General features: G+C 55.9%; 1 protein-coding gene across 8 annotated transcripts in view; it reads right to left on the bottom strand.

The window, feature by feature from the left end:
• The window catches only part of TNS1 (tensin 1), a 205,309-nt gene that overhangs the window by 96,986 nt on the left and 93,218 nt on the right, over nucleotides 1-15,105 (bottom strand). For 7 of the 8 annotated variants that reach the window (XM_070045901.1, XM_070045904.1, XM_070045902.1 and 4 more), the window contains 2 exons: nucleotides 5,580-5,621; nucleotides 4,750-4,800 (listed from right to left, as the gene is read on the bottom strand). In XM_070045901.1, the coding sequence (XP_069902002.1) occupies nucleotides 4,750-4,800; nucleotides 5,580-5,621 (93 nt within the window). Of the gene's footprint in view, nucleotides 1-4,749; nucleotides 4,801-5,565; nucleotides 5,622-15,105 lie in introns of all 8 variants that reach the window. The other variant, XM_070045907.1, reaches the window with a different exon arrangement.

The following is a 15,105-nucleotide window of genomic DNA, read 5'->3' as shown; positions in this document are numbered from 1 at the left end:
CCAAGAAGAGGAGCCCCCTTCAGCCCTCTCCAGGCCCCGCAGCGCCTACGAGGCAGGGGTGGGGGGGCTCTGAGGCCCAGCTCCCAGCTGAGCCCAAAGTCAGGGCAGCCCCGCTAAGAGGAGGACCCTCCACCCAGCCTCCTGTAAGAAGGCTGCGGCCAGAGTCCCCTCTGCCTGGGCCGCCGCCCTGCTCTGAACAGCTCAGCCTTGGAGGCAGCAGGAGGAGGAAACAGCCAAGGGGGGCTGTCAGGGTGGAAAGTTTCTCTGTCTCCCCAGCTCTCCTGGCCCTGAGGACTTGGGTTTGCATGAGTCAGGCTTGGGGAGCTGGGGGGTGCGAAGGCGGGGGCAGTAAGGAGGGGTTGAGTTGTGTTTGGTTTTCAAGACCCGAACCAGGCTGTTCCAAAACTACCCACTCGGAGGAACGCAGAAACCCAACACTTCATCCGTCTCCGTTTCGCTGGTCCCTCATGAGGAGCCGCTGAATCTCCCCAGGCCCTAGGCCCTGCTCCAGGCCCCAGGGCCACCCTGCTATAAATAGCCCCTCGGGTTCCATCCACTGCTGACCCACAGCCATGTTTGGAGGAGGCTGCACCGCTGCTTCTAACAACTGGAAGCCACAACCATAGCCAAGGCTGGAGGTGTGGCCAGGAACACGGGGCCAGGCCCAGGGAGCTCAGAGAGACAATGGGATATTGAGACAGGCTTGGCAGGGGGACCGCGGAGCCGAGGGGAGCCAGGGGAGCTGCCACGGGCACAGGGGCGAGAGGCATGGACAGGGCAGGAGAGCCAGCTCCCGCTCGCTTCTCCACCCCCCCTCCCCAATGTTACAACACTCCACATTCCTCAGCCTCCCCACCCCAAAAAACCAGGAAAGATAAATAAAAACTTGGCCCCAGCAGAGTCTGGCCATACTGCCTCCAGAGGTGATAAGACAAAGTCCAAGCCGGCTCTGCTCCGCCAGGCTTGTGGGGTGGGGGTGGGGGAAGGGGTGGCAGGGGAGGAAACTGCCCTGGACAGTGACCCCAGCCCAGAGGACAGGGACGAACAGCTGGACAGTCATCCCCTGATGAATCACTGGGCTGCCCTCTAACTGACAGTGCTTCCTGTTTTCCGCAAAGTTTGGGGGCATGTGACACTCACTGGCAGAAAGCAGACGTGCACAGGTAACACGTCTGAGGGTTGGTGGAAAGAGTCACAAGGAGAACCGGAGAACCAGAAATGGGTCGGGGGAGGGGGCGGAGCATGTGAGCAACACAATTTAACGCTCCAGGAAACACAGTGACCTCCCACATGCAGGGCTAGAGACGGGGCACCTTCGCCAGCTGCCTAATCACACAGGCCGTTTTCAAGAGGGAGGCTGTCCTCTCTGCTCCCCAACGTCACGTGCATTGTCTCATTCAGTGAACTTCACTGAGGGCCACCGGCTGTGCGTGAGTTCCCTGACCTCAGAGAGCTTACATTCTACGAAGGAAGATACTCATCCACGAAGCCAGTGTAAGAAGCAGTCGCTTGGTCTCACTGACCAATCTGTAAAATGGGTACAGCACAGTCTTGTGTGATATACCTGCTCCACTTGGAGCCTCCAGGAAAAACTACCAGAGGGCTTTACAAAGAGTACTCTAAACGCTTTATTTTATAAAGAAAAAGAAGCTCTCTGTCTGCCTGTAATTCCATTCCTTTCCTCTCTGGGGCTGTCAGAGTCCTTTACCCACAGGCTCTGAACTTCTTCCCTGCTCCACCCAAGACATAGATCAATAATAGGACTTTTGATCCAACTCCCTAGGCACCAAGATCTCTCCCCTATCGTCATCACCAAAACACAGTCTCTCCTTTGCTTAAAGGACACTGTGAAAGGAAATTCCACAGCCTTCCTCAAACAGTGTCTTACTTCTCTTACTATCAGGCAGTTCCTCCTGGTATCTAACCCTCACCCTTCCTGCTACAGATTCGGCCAACTCTGTTGGCTTTGGTCCTCACTGCAGGCGGAAGCTGCAGCCCACCGCTCAGATAGATGCTCCATGGCAGCTCAAGATCTATGACCCTTGGCTCCGTTTTTTGCCTTCTTCCCCGCCATGTAGCAAGAGTGGGAACCCGAGGACCTGGGTGGGGTTGGTTTGGAGCAACGACTGTGTGGGAAGAGTCCTGCCTTCCTTTGAGGTTCATAGACCAAACACAACAGCTCTGGACCAAAAGAAAAGCTGTTTCCGGAGCCCACGTCCCCAGGGGGCACAGTTGGGAGGAGGGTCTGGAAGCAACACCAGGGGCCATGTCAGGCAGGCAGAGATTGGTGACCAATCTACGTCAGGGGCCCTTCCCCACCCCATGACTCCTCTGGGGGCTGTGGCCAACCCCCTCCCCTCCACACCAGCCCCTCCAGCCACACCCCTTCCTCTCTCCTTCCTGCCCACCCGCCTGGATTTTTCCAAAACAAAGTGCGACACAGCACATCATCCACAAACTCTGCAACACACCAACCCCGTTGGAGGAAAACAGCCATTCCTGCCCTGTGAGTCCTGGGCTGCGGGCCAGAGACAGGAAAACAGCTCAACAAACAGGCACATTATCACAGCAGCAGGCCCAGGGCAGCAACCATGCCGCTTCGGAAACGGGTCTCCTCACCCGAGGCAGACTGCAGGAGAGCCCAGAGGCTGGGGAGGGGACCCTGAAGTCACTCAACCTGGGACAGGTGTCTGGGATCCTCAAGAATTAGGTTTTCTCTCTTCCTTTGCAGTACTCGTGCCATTCTGCAATCTGCTCACTTGCTTAGCCTTTCATGGACTCCTTTAACTAAACTAACTAGACCCAAACTCATCTTGTCCCTTCTCCCATATCCAGGCAAGACGCCACCCTTACCCACCCCGGCACGCACAGACACACACACTTTCATCCCAGATCAACAGAACTTTCTCCTAAAAAACCTCTCATTCCAACTAAGCGGCAACCTCTTTCTTCTCCAGGACCAAGGTCATACATACCCTTGCATCAAAAAGTTCTCCATGATGTCTAACTTCACTCTCTCTTGCTGCAGCCTTACCTTGTAGGATCTGTCTGGCCCAGGCTGGAGTTGTGGGGAGCAACTGCTCTAAGGACTCGGCTCATAAGAGTGTCCAGACCATTGGCTAAAAGGCTTGGTTCACACACCATCGCCCTGTCCCCTGGCCAAGGGTTGGGAGCCCTGGAAACACCAGATCCAGGCAGCAGTCCCAGGATGGGATGGAGAAGACATTCATTGAGTCAGTGAGCCCCTCCAAGCCTCTGTTTCCTCACCTATAAAATGGGGCCACAGCATCTGCCATAGCGGGATGTCACGGGGATCAAAAAATACCCAGCCAGTGGGGACTTCCCTGGTGGTCCAGTGGTTAAGACTCCACGCTGCCACTTCAGGGGGCATGGGTTTGATCCCTAGTGGAGGAACTAAGATCCCACATGCTGCACAGCACGACCACACACACACACAAAATATATACCCAGCCCAGTTCCTGGCCCTTAGCCAAAATAACAGTAATAAGACCGGTTAACATTTATTGAGCACATAGTATACCTTTTGTGTGCATTAAGTTAGTTAACTTTTAGTAGCAGGCACACAAGAAAATTACTTTCTCCCCTGTACCCCAGCCCCAGAAACATCACAAACTCGGACAAGGGTCCATCCCAGCATGTGTACTCCACGCCCATAGGACCCGCGCGTACCTTGAACAGAGCCTTGCCCATTAACTTGAGAGGCATGTCTCTGCTCTTCCTGGCGGGGCCCTGTGTGGCCCGGGGGACACCTCCACCTTGCCGGGCTGGCCTTGCGGGGCTGGCCCAGGGCAATGTGACGGAGGTGGTGGGCTCACCGCAGAAGTGTGCTGCCTGCAGCAGCCCAGCGCCTCCCTCCAAGGCCCTCCCCGCCATGGGTCAGGCAGCTGTCAGATGATAGGGCCTCATGCCATCAACAGCTCCCCCATGCCAACCGCCAAAACCACTCCCTGTTCCTCTGCAGATCAGGGCGGGCAAGGATGGAGAGGCCAGCAGAGGGGCAAATTGTCAGAGAAGGGCAGGGAAAAAAGAGAAAGGTCCGATGTTGCTGGGCATCTGCCCCTGGGGTGGTGTGAGGACAAGCCCAGGCACGAGTTCGGCTCAAAGCAGGGTCCCAGGAGAGCCCCTCTTCCCTTCCCTGGGGTCCTTCCACTTAAGGAATGTGCCCATCGCCCTCCAGCAGGGCAGGAGGAGCCCATGAGACCAACCAGCCCATGTTCCTGCTCCCTCCTGAATCAATGGCACTTAGCCCATTTTCAAAGGCTTCTCCCTCTGAAGAAGCAGAGCCTGCGATTCCCCAGGGGCTGATGACCCTCCAAGAGCCCAGGAGTCCCTCTTCATCTCTGCCCCTAGTGCCTCTTGCTGCAGTGTTGCCCATTCCCCTGGCCGCTGCCCTGGTGACCGCTCACCACCCAGCGAGGCCTCGCACAGCAGCCTCTGCTCCCCTCCATCCCCGCCCTGCAGCACTAAGGTCTGCCTCAGTGACGGGCAAACCAACTCTAGATCCAGCTGGGCTGGAGGCTGAAGCCAAGACTAAGGCCCAGTGTCTAAGTCATGGGGCCTGCTCACCCTCCCAGCCCCTCTCCCCACTCCGGAATTGAGAAGAGCTATTCTACAGAGGCTGCGAGGGACGCCCACCAAACAAGACAGGTGTTAGGCATCGTCCGCCTCCCCCATCCCCCGCACCCCAGGGACTTGCCGCACCTTCCTCCTTCCCTTCCGAATACTTACATCTTCCTCAAGGCTTTTCCGCGTGTTTCCACCCCGGAAGGCTCCTTCTCCCTGGAGACAAAAAAAAGGCAGTCAGAGAGGGCAGTCGAGGAAAGACGTCGAAAGGTGCCAGGTCTTCCATCTGCTGGATGTGGCAGTGGTGGGGGTGAGGGCTTGGCGGAAGGGTCTGGGAGGGGGCTTGGTTGTTTGTGTAGCATTTCTTTGTCCACTAACGGCCCTTCAGAGCCAACCATATCCTCTCATTTGTGTCTCTCCTGGGGGAGATATTATTATTCCCATTTCTGCAGATGAGAAAACTGAGGCACAGATAGGCTCAGGACTTGCTACAGTCTCACAAATAGAACCTTGGAGGAGTTGGGAGGTGAACCCAAGTCCTCCATCTCTGAGCCCACCACTCCATGCCGGCCGTTGCCAGGAGACGCCTCTCAGCTGCCAGCCTCGGTTTCCCCACCACACGACCCACCCACTTCCTTCCCTTCCTCCTCCACGCGGCCTTGAGGAAATCGTCTGTCTGCTGAGTCAGAAAGACGTGTTTGGAAAGATCTGCCTGGCTTTCTCACATTCTACGTATCTAATAAAGAAGCCCACGTTTAACCACGGGCTTCTCCCTCCCTGTCTGCCTAGTTCCCCAGCAATCCATTTCTGAACACACAAGGGGATGCTCCGATATCCAGCTTTCAGTGCCACCCATGTCTCCGTCCTTCCCCCAAGTTCCCCAAATCTACTCCAGAAGGGTGTCCTCAAACACATCCGTTCACTTTCCCCCCAGTCTTCCTTATGCTTTCCCGGCCTCCCCAGGCGCTCACCCTGCCCTACCTGCTGTCACTCACCGTGTCCACTACATTCTTTGGAGCAGTTTCAGTGTTGACGGGCTGTGGGCAGAGGGAGAAAACAGCATGAGGCCTCAGGGCAAACATCCCCAGGTTGGCTCTCTCCCCGGGGCTGGTGGCCGTGATGGGCAGGCCTCCTGAGACAGCACCGATGGTGCCAACCCAAGACTCAGACATATTGTGCTGACCCCAAGCTTGGGGGGCAGAGTCTGGAAAACGAAAGACAATCCTATTGGTCCTAGAACCATCCAGCTTGACAAAACTCACTAAGGCCCCTAACTCCGACAGTCACCGACCCCTCAAAAAGGAACGAGGAGCGAGTAAGTGACTCTTGCTCCTACCTGCCAGGCGTGTGTGCCTACACCAGCCGCTTCATTTATTCACAAGAACCCAGTGAGGTAAGTACTATTACTGCCTTTGAGCCCCACTTTACAAATAAGGAGAAGTTTGATGAGTGGACCAAAGCCACTGACTACTAAGGGGGACAAAAGGGTTGGAACCCCATCTTGGGTCTCTACACTTCATGCTGTGTGAAACCACAGCAGCCGCAGATACCAGGCCTGCCAGAGGCTTCATGCTTCGGTGGGCTTTCAAGGGCCATCCCCACCTTTGGCCCTGCCCCCTTGCAGACCTCAATTTCCTTACCCCAAAACTCTTCCATCCAGACCCCTTGCTATTCCCACATCCGGGCTTTTGTTTGCGAAGCAGCTTCTCCTCTTTTCTTACTAGCTCTCCTCCTCCATGAAGCCCTCCCTGAACACCCCAGCAAAGGGCTCTCTCTCTCCCACCTCAGAACTCCAGTAAGCCTTACTGTCTGAGCTACTTATCTGGTCCTCAGCGTGTGAATAATCTCATTGTGGGAATATGTCTAATTCCCCAACTCTTGTTTTATTTTTATTTGTGATTCTTATCCCACCTGCCTCCGAAACAGATTCAAAGCAGCGTTTTTACCAACTGAGTTGCCATAGCCCTCGGGCCGGAGACTGTGCCGTACGTGTAGCGAGCCATCAATAAACACCCGGGGACTGATCCTGTCCCTCACCCTGGTGCCGTCCTTCCCTTGCGCGGACCAACTTCCTACTAAAGGCATCCTGAAACGCGGGCTCCTTGGACTCCCCCATAATGAGAGAGAAACTCCCCATTCCAGGGCCACCTCCTGACCACGGTCTCCAGGGCTCCATTTCCAACTCAGTGATGTGGTTAGAGGGGCCCTTGAATCACACAGATGGACATGGACATGAACGTCAAGGTCACGGAAACAAGCCTTTGCTGAGATGACTGTGGACCAGGTTTAGACAGTAGGTCTCTGAATAGGAAGCACCTGCCCCAACCCCATCCCGGGACCTGAGGGTGAGCTGTTCATGTCTGAAGACAGGGGAGTGGATAGAATGACCTCTGAAATGTTCTGGCATCTGGGAGGAGAACTGGGCCAAGATAGGGATGGAGGAAGGAAGTGGGCTGAGCTGAAGGCAGTAGCGCTCTTTCTAAAAACGCCCAGACTTTCCCCCTACTGCCTGGGAGACAAGAGACTGAGGCCAAAACTTCTTTCCAGGGGGGTGAAACCCCCTGTGTAGTTCAGGGTCAAGGCAACTTGGGAGGGTTGAGGGAAGACAGAGTCCAGGAACGTCGTATCAGCCAGCCCCTCCCAGCCCACTAGGTGGGCCCACCCGGAGTCTGAGGATGGCTCTGCAGGGGGAGTCAAGAGGCCACACTCTGTCCCCCCCAGCCCAGCCCTAATCCTCACCTAGCCAGCCCCCAGAACCCCATTCCTGAGCCACAGGCCACCGGGCAGGAGGCAAATGAGCCCACAGGAAATCCCCCGGGATCCCTTCCCCAGACTGAGCTCTAGGAGCTGCCTAACAATCAGGACCAGGGTCTCCGCTCAGCCTCCAACCGCCACCCGGCCCCACCCAGGGGAGCCCTCTGCAGCAGTGCCAGCCTGCCCCAGCCCTCTGAGCCTCCGCCCATCTCTTCTGGTCCAGGGCTCTGTAATGCTCATGTGGAGACCATGGGCTGGGCAGAACGGGCCAACTGCCCCCGCTCTGAGCTGCTCTGGCTTTCTGTGGGGAGAAGGCTTGGAGCGCAGATCACAGGGACCTTCTGCGTGCAGTCTACACAACAGGACTGCCTCTGAACCCAGACCTCCCAGTTCCAAAGCCCTCCCTCTTCACAGTCTATATAATCCCCCTCCCTGACTGGGGGGGTCAGAAGGTTCAGAAATGGGGTGGGATGGAGCAACCAGAGACAAGAGCACCTGCCCCAGGCCCATGACAGGCCCTGAAGAGCCTCCCAAGAGACCCCGACGGGGCACAGCAGAGTGAGAGCCGGGGGTCTCAAACTTCAGTGTGCCTCCCAATCACCTGGAGGGCTGCTGACGGACACACGGGTGGCTGGGCCCTCCCCAGAGGGTCGGATCCAGTAGCCTAGAGAGGGACTCAAGGATGTGCACCTCTAACAGGTTTCCAGGTCTGAGGATGACACTTTGAAAACCGCTGGTCTAGTCTGACAGCATTGGCAGCAGACGGCTGGGCCACGTCCTGACTCTCTCTGCTACTGACTCTGTGACCTCAAGCAGGTCACCCTGTCCTTGCTGCTCTTCAGCGGGAAGGCATGGTCCTCTTTTGTGAGAAGCAAATGAGATGAAGCACTTAGAACGGGGCCTGCCACTTAGGAAGCTCTCAATAAATGTGAGCTGTTATTTATCAGCTCCGACTGCACAGGTGCAAGGCCGGGCCCTCTCCCAGCCCACCCTGCCCCACCTTGCCCCACCTTGACCCTCCTGCCCCATCCCTCCCGGGTCTGACACAATGCAGACCAGGGAGTCAACTTTAGAAACCACAGGCCTCAGCAGGGCACGAGAAACTTCTCTCCCTGCCAGCAACCATCTGAGCACCAGCCCCTCTGCTCCCAGCCCTTCCCCACACCAGCTGGAGGCCAGCCACAGGGCCAGCCACCAGACGCCTGCCTTCAGCGTACCGGTGGAGAGGCCTTCTGAGGAGCTAGAAATTTCCAAAAACGCTTTCCAACCTCAACACCCAGTGTTTTCCTGCAGTGTTTGCAAACACGGCCCAGCAGGCATGCTGCGCTCCCCACCCCTCCCTTCCACCCCAGTCCTCCTGGGATTGAAGTCCTGCTTCTCTGCTTTCCATGCGCTGCCAGCTCTGGGGCTGCTGGGAATGAAAAAACCAAGGGAACTCATCACGGGGCGGGGTGGGCGTGGGTGTTCTCCCCTGAGGCTGCCCCTGCCCTAGGCCCTGCAGGGAAGCTTGGGTATACTAGGGAAAGCTCCCAGGCCATCAGGGCTGTGGTCTCCGGAGGCCACAGCCCCAGAGTTCCAGTGGTTGGCAGAGACCCACTAAGCCTCGGCTGTCACCCTAGCTCGGAAACATACACACACACACACCATCTTTGCACACCACTCCTCAGACACCATCTCCTCCCTCCCCATTTCACAGATGGGGAAACTGAGGTACAGAGAGGTGCGGGTATGACTCGCCCAGCCTCTCACAGTGAGATGCATGGCAGGACTCAGGTGGGCACCCAGGTTTTATAAAGCCCATCACTGAGCTCACCCACTGCCCCTCACCCTGATCCCCAGCCAGCCTGCAGGCAGGGTTAGCTCTTGCCTCTTAGTTGGTGGACTCTGCTCTTCCTTCTTCCTCAGACTCAGCTGTAGAAGGATGAAGCAGAGGGAGCCCCGACAGGGATGGCCCCTCCCCCACCTGGCCCCTCCCCCTGCCCAATCCCAAAACGAACCCTGGCTTTCCAAAGCTGAGGGTGGCCAAATCACTGCCCCACCAGGGGTCTTCCAGAACGCCTCTTGCTCCCAAGCAGGACGACTCGAACCCAGCTCAGGAGCAGGTGGCAGAGCTTAGACCTAGTGCCACTCGACGGCCAGGTCTTGCTATCTGTGACCACTCTGCTCTGGGGCCTCAAACCCGGGAGTCGGGAGCAAGGGAAGGACTGGAGTGAGGCTCTTAGGGCAGAAAACGTAAGGAGGCATTTAGTCTCAGGATGCACAACGCTGAGAGCAAGACCTTCTCCAATTGTGCACCCCAGGTGCCTCACTTGCCTTACCTCTTCCCGGCCCTGGTCTGGAGGTGCATTTTCCTAACATTACTGCAGTAACAGCAATTACTCAGCAGGTACTAATGATGCCTTGGGCTTAACACTGGGCTCCTGGCTTTCATGATCATTATTCCTCATAACCAATGCTCACAAGGCAAGCATTACCCCATTTTACAGGTGAGGAAACTGAGGGCCCGAGAGATTAAATAACCTGGCCAACGTCACACAGCCTGTAGATAAGGACAGCTGCTATCTGAATGCCACTCTTTACATCCCCTCATGCTCTGTCTCTCCCCCCTGGCCATAATCTTCATTCAGTTCCTCTTACTCCTTCCTAATCAACTGCCCTCCCGTTGGGAACAAGCTTTCTGCGGCTTAAAGACTAATTGTCTCAGGTCCTCAGGAGGAAAAGGTTTCTTCAATGCACTTCCAGAGGAAGAGGAGGAAACGGGCTGCAATAGGAGAGACTGGGACCAGACATCAGAGAGAACTTCCTGAATGTGAGGGGCTGTGAACCACAGTGTGGATAAGGGAAGCTGCACATCCTTTCCTCAAGTTTTGGGAGGTTTTTTTTTCCAAAAAAAGACATGCATGCCCTCTCCATGCGTTTACCCACCCCCAGCAGTGTGGGCCTGAGGGGGGGCCGGTCTGCAGAGGCCGAGGTGGCTGGGATGACTGCCTGGAGGTTCACGCAGCAGGACATTTCGGCGGCCTGCAGGGAGGGTGAGCTGGGAAAAAAATGTATCTGTGGGCTGCTGTTTTGGAGGAAGGAAAAGGCAGAGGGACATAGCGGGTGGGGGGAGGTGCCCAAGCCCTGGACTGGGGGGAGGGGGGCGCAGAATGCGGACTCAGCCTCCAGAGGAACATTCCGTCCAGAAATTCCTCACACCCTCCCTCCTTCCACCCCTCCAGCTCTCTCCACTCTTGCCCCCTGGGAGGCCTGGAATCCGGGCAGTTTTTCAGGACAAAAAGACCCCATGACATCACATCTACTGCCACTGGACAGACAGACTGTGAGGTCAGGGCCGGTGCTGCCGGCCTGTCAAGAGGGGAAGGGAGCTGGCAAAGGAGGCGAGGGCGGGGGGGGGGGGGGGGGGTGGCGGGGGGTGCGGGCTGGGATGTCCTCAGCCCCAGCACCCAGAGCACGATATTCTAGGCTCACTCGTTCTCAAAATAGAACCCGAAGCAGATGAAGAGAGGGAACTGAAAGCCAAAGGGAAGGGCAGGGAAGCACCATTAACAGGGCACTTAGAGGGGGCGTGGCTGGGAGGGCACATAGCAGACCCCACAGCCAGTCGGGGGACCAGCACCTTGGTAACAGCAAAAACACACAGCAGAGGCAGCAGGGAAGCACTCTGAACGTGGAAAAACTGAGTTTCCGGGGAGGTTGGCGAGCTCCACGTGGGCGCAGGTCAGCCCCTTGCCCCATGTTATTTCCCAGCATCCCCGGAAGGGAAAGCTTCAACACGGAGCGCAAGGGGCTCGAGAGAGGGCTCCGGCAGCCCGGGTCCCGTGAGTGTTTGGGGGAAGTCGCTCCAGGGGCCACATCCTCTCCCAGGCAGGCCAAGGCCACCAGAGTAAAAGAACAGGCTGGATGTGATTAAATGGAACATGACGCCTGATTTTCCCTGCACCCCCAGGGAGGGGACTGGGCAAGCCCACTCCTGTCCTCAGGGCCCCCCACAATTCACCCTGAGGGACCCAGCACCCGACTCCAGGTTGCTGAGGCTAGGCAACTGCGGACTCCCTCCCTCACCCCACCCTGTCCTGCTGGAATATTTCTCACACCCTCCTGCCAGGCTCCCCTCCCCGAGGATGCTGTTCTCCTCCCTCTCTGCCGGGGCACTCAGAGTCTGTGCCTCCCCAGGCCCTTCCTCCACGCCCCTCTGACCGCCCTTGCACAAATCCTCCACCCCATGCTGAGCACCTGCACCGGCCTCGTGTCTGGTCTACCCAGCCCTCCTCCTGGCAGCCGCCTCTCCAGCGAGCCACACCCACCGCTGGCAGCAGACTCCCACTCTCAAAGCCTGCTTTGGGCCACTTCCCCACTCAAGGACCCACAATGGCCCTTAGTGTTTGGCTCGTCAAGTTCAAGTTCCCCAACCTGGCTTCTGGATTCCTCCCTTATCTGGCCGCCTCTTCCTCAGGTAGACTCCACTGCCTTCCCCCCTCCCCTACCTGCAGACTCTGCTCCCATCTCATCACTCCCCACCACCATGCCACACTACTCCCGCCTCCATTCCCACACTCAGGCCCTTCCCACAGGCACCCCAGCCAGGCCCACCAAGGTGATACAAGATTGCCTGGCCCCTCATACCCCCAGCGAGGGCACTGGATTTGCTGTGGCCCCCATCAGGCTTGGTCATTTGCACCAAGGCCCTACCCCTTCTCTGTTCCAGCCCTGCCACCTTCTGGAAGGCCCTCTCTCCTTCCCTCCTCTCTTCCATTGGCTCAAATCTTAACCTAGACTTGGAACAGCAGGCAGACTTCCTCAACCAGCGCAGCACAGACGGACTGCAGCCCACCCTGGGCCCCAAAGCCGCCTCCAGTCAGAACCCCCGAGGAGGGCACTAATTCATTTCCACCGTAGGGTTCTCTCTCTCTCTCCCACACTGAGCAGGGTCCCTGGAGGGCAGGGCCCTTCACCCAACTGGGGCCTCTCCCAGTGGGGGTCAAAGGGGAGGTGGTAAGCACATTCATAGATGCCTTGACCTTCGGGGACCATGTCCCTTCTCAGCCCAGCTTAAGGGCGGGACCTCAGTGGACCCTGAGGACTTCTACCTAAGCTTCCCCCAGGGAGGGAAACTCCCAACTGCACCCTAATAGGTGTCAGTGAGTATGTGTTCCAGTGACAGCAACTCCCTTAGACAGCCCCAATGGGCCTTTTTAGGTGTTAGAAAGCTCTTCTTTACATCCAAGTCTCCCCCTCTTTATGAGACCCTCCACCTACGAGGTTCTACTTCGGAGAGCAACAGAAAGGAAGCCAGCTTGTCCTTCAAGACGCTCTCTCTCCCATTCTGCACCGGCCCGTGTTCTCCCTCTCCAGACTAAGCAGTCTAGGTGGTGCACAAAGTGGACTTCCAACCTCCCTCATCGCTCTTGGAATCAAGACTCTCTCGGGCTCATTTCTCCTGGCATTGTTCCATTTTCCAGAATCTCCCAAAGATGGCCACCTCAGTGCCCTTGGATGAAATGCATCAGGGCTGGGAGTTTGAATGAACTAAAGCAACTTTTGGCCACTCTCCCTGATGGAGAGCCAGATGGCAGCGCCAGGCTGCGGGGCTCCACGTGCTTCTCTGCTCCCTTCTCTTCTTCCATGAGGCAGCGTGATGCCTCCTCGCCCCAGGGGCACCTTGAGAAAGTCATCTGAAAATCTCAGGACCACCACCTCACAACCATTAGGATGGCTACTATAAAAAAAAGAAAAAAAGAAAAAAGAAAAGAAAAAGAAGAGGAGAGGAGAGAAGACAAGACAAGAGAAAAGAAGAGCGTTTTCGCAAAGATGTGGAGAAATTAGAACTTCTGTGCGCTACTGGTGGGAATATAAGATGGTACAGCCGCTGTGGGAAACAGTATGTTCCTCCAAAAAAATCAGAAACAGAATTACTATATAATCCAGCAGTTCAACTTTTGAGTATATACGCAAAGTAACTGAAAGCAGGGACTCGAAGAGATATTTACACACCCATGTTCACAGCAGCATCATTCACAGTAACTAAAACACGGAAATAACCCAGGTGTCCACTGACAGATGAATGAATCCGTAAAATGTGGTATATACACACTTCGGAATATTATTCAGCCTTAAAAAGGAAGGACATTCTGACACATGCTACAACGTGGGTGAACCTTGAGGACTTTATGCTAGGTGTAATAAGACAGTCACAAAAGGACAAATATTGTATGAATCCACTTACATGAGGTACTTGAGTAGTCAGATTCACAGAGACAGAAAGTAGAATGGTGGTTAGCAGGGACTGGGGAGTTATTATTTAATGGGTGCAGAGTTTTTTGTTTTACAAGATGAAAAGCCTTCTGGAGGTGGATGTTGGTGGTCGCTGTGCAATGAAATGGATGTATTTAATCCACTGCCTGTGCACTCAAAAATGGTTAAGATGGTAATTTTTATGTTATGTGTATTTTACCATAATTTTTGAAATGAATTAGAGCAAAAAAAAAATCCCAGGGCCTCAGTCTCCTCTGCTGGGAAAGAGCAGGATTTGACTAGATGGCCTCCAGTCCTCTCACTCCTATGGCTCTGTGCCTACTGCATCTCCACCTGCCTTCCAGAAGCCCTGGCACTCAGCAGAAAGGAACCTTGCAGCCCCAGCATGAGAACAGTCCTGGCACAAGGCAGGCGTTCAGGAGATGTTTCTTGGTAGGATGGATGGCAGATAGATGGATGGATAGACCTGCCCCTAAATCCCAGGCCCGCTGGCAAATGGAGAAGCTAGCTCATGGCTGGCACTGTTTAGAAGAAGAAATCCAGGAGGAGCCCACTTGGCAATATCGGTTATTTACATCAGCAGCAAGTACTGAGGGTCTCGGGGAGAAAGCAGGCCCAGGAATCCAAAACCCCAGTCTTGATCCCAGCCCTTGCCACCGCCGCATGGCTGTGAATCAGTCCCCTGGCCTTTCTGCTCCTCTCTGCCCCACTCTGCTCCTCTCCCCAGGAAGGGCTCACATCTGTCCAGACCTCCACACAAGTCACTGTGGGCTCGGGTTGGCCCGGTGTCAGCGTAAGGGTTCTGAAACTGCAGCTGCTGTGCAAGCCAGTCACGCTTGTCATTATTATGGTTACGAGTGTGGACCATGCTGAAATCCCAGCGCCCCCTTCACATAGCTCTGTGGCCTTAGGCCTCATCTGTGTTCCTCATCTGAGACATTGGGATAATCACAGCACCTCCCTCACTGCATTACTGTGAAGGATAAATGAGTTTATTTTTGTACAGCTTTCACAGCAAAGGTCTGCAAAGAAAGTTCCACACAAGGGTTAACTTTTCGCTATTGCTCTGATTACTATTATAGATGAAACCAACCTGGCGTTCCCATCCCCCATCCACCTCCCCCACCGCAGACTCTCCACCCCACCTGCGACTCAATGGGTTTCGTTCCACAGGACATTTCAAGCATCTGCCACGGGGCTGGCCTGCGGACGAGAAGCAGTGCCCACACGGCTCTCCCCCAACCCCTAGGTCTCCTGGGTGCCAGGCCGTGCGTGCAGAAGGGCTCCTATCTGGCCCACCGGGGTGGCCCCTCCACTTGGCCATCACCCTTGGGAAATTCCGTTTGACTCTTATTTTTCAGAAGTTGAGAAAAGCTGCTTCAGCACTTTCCAAGGATCAGGAGTGTCCACGGCAAACACACCCTCACTCCTCTCCATCTCGCCCCCGCCGGTGGACCCCACAGCAGGGAGGTGACCCTAGGAGCCTTCTACCCAAGGCCTTGGGCAACATCT

Source organism: Globicephala melas, chromosome 7 (assembly GCF_963455315.2).
Source record: "Globicephala melas chromosome 7, mGloMel1.2, whole genome shotgun sequence".
Classification (NCBI taxonomy): Eukaryota; Metazoa; Chordata; class Mammalia; order Artiodactyla; family Delphinidae; genus Globicephala; species Globicephala melas.
The sequence above is the reverse complement of the archived record's forward strand: the minus strand, read 5'-3'. Positions and strand labels throughout refer to the sequence as shown.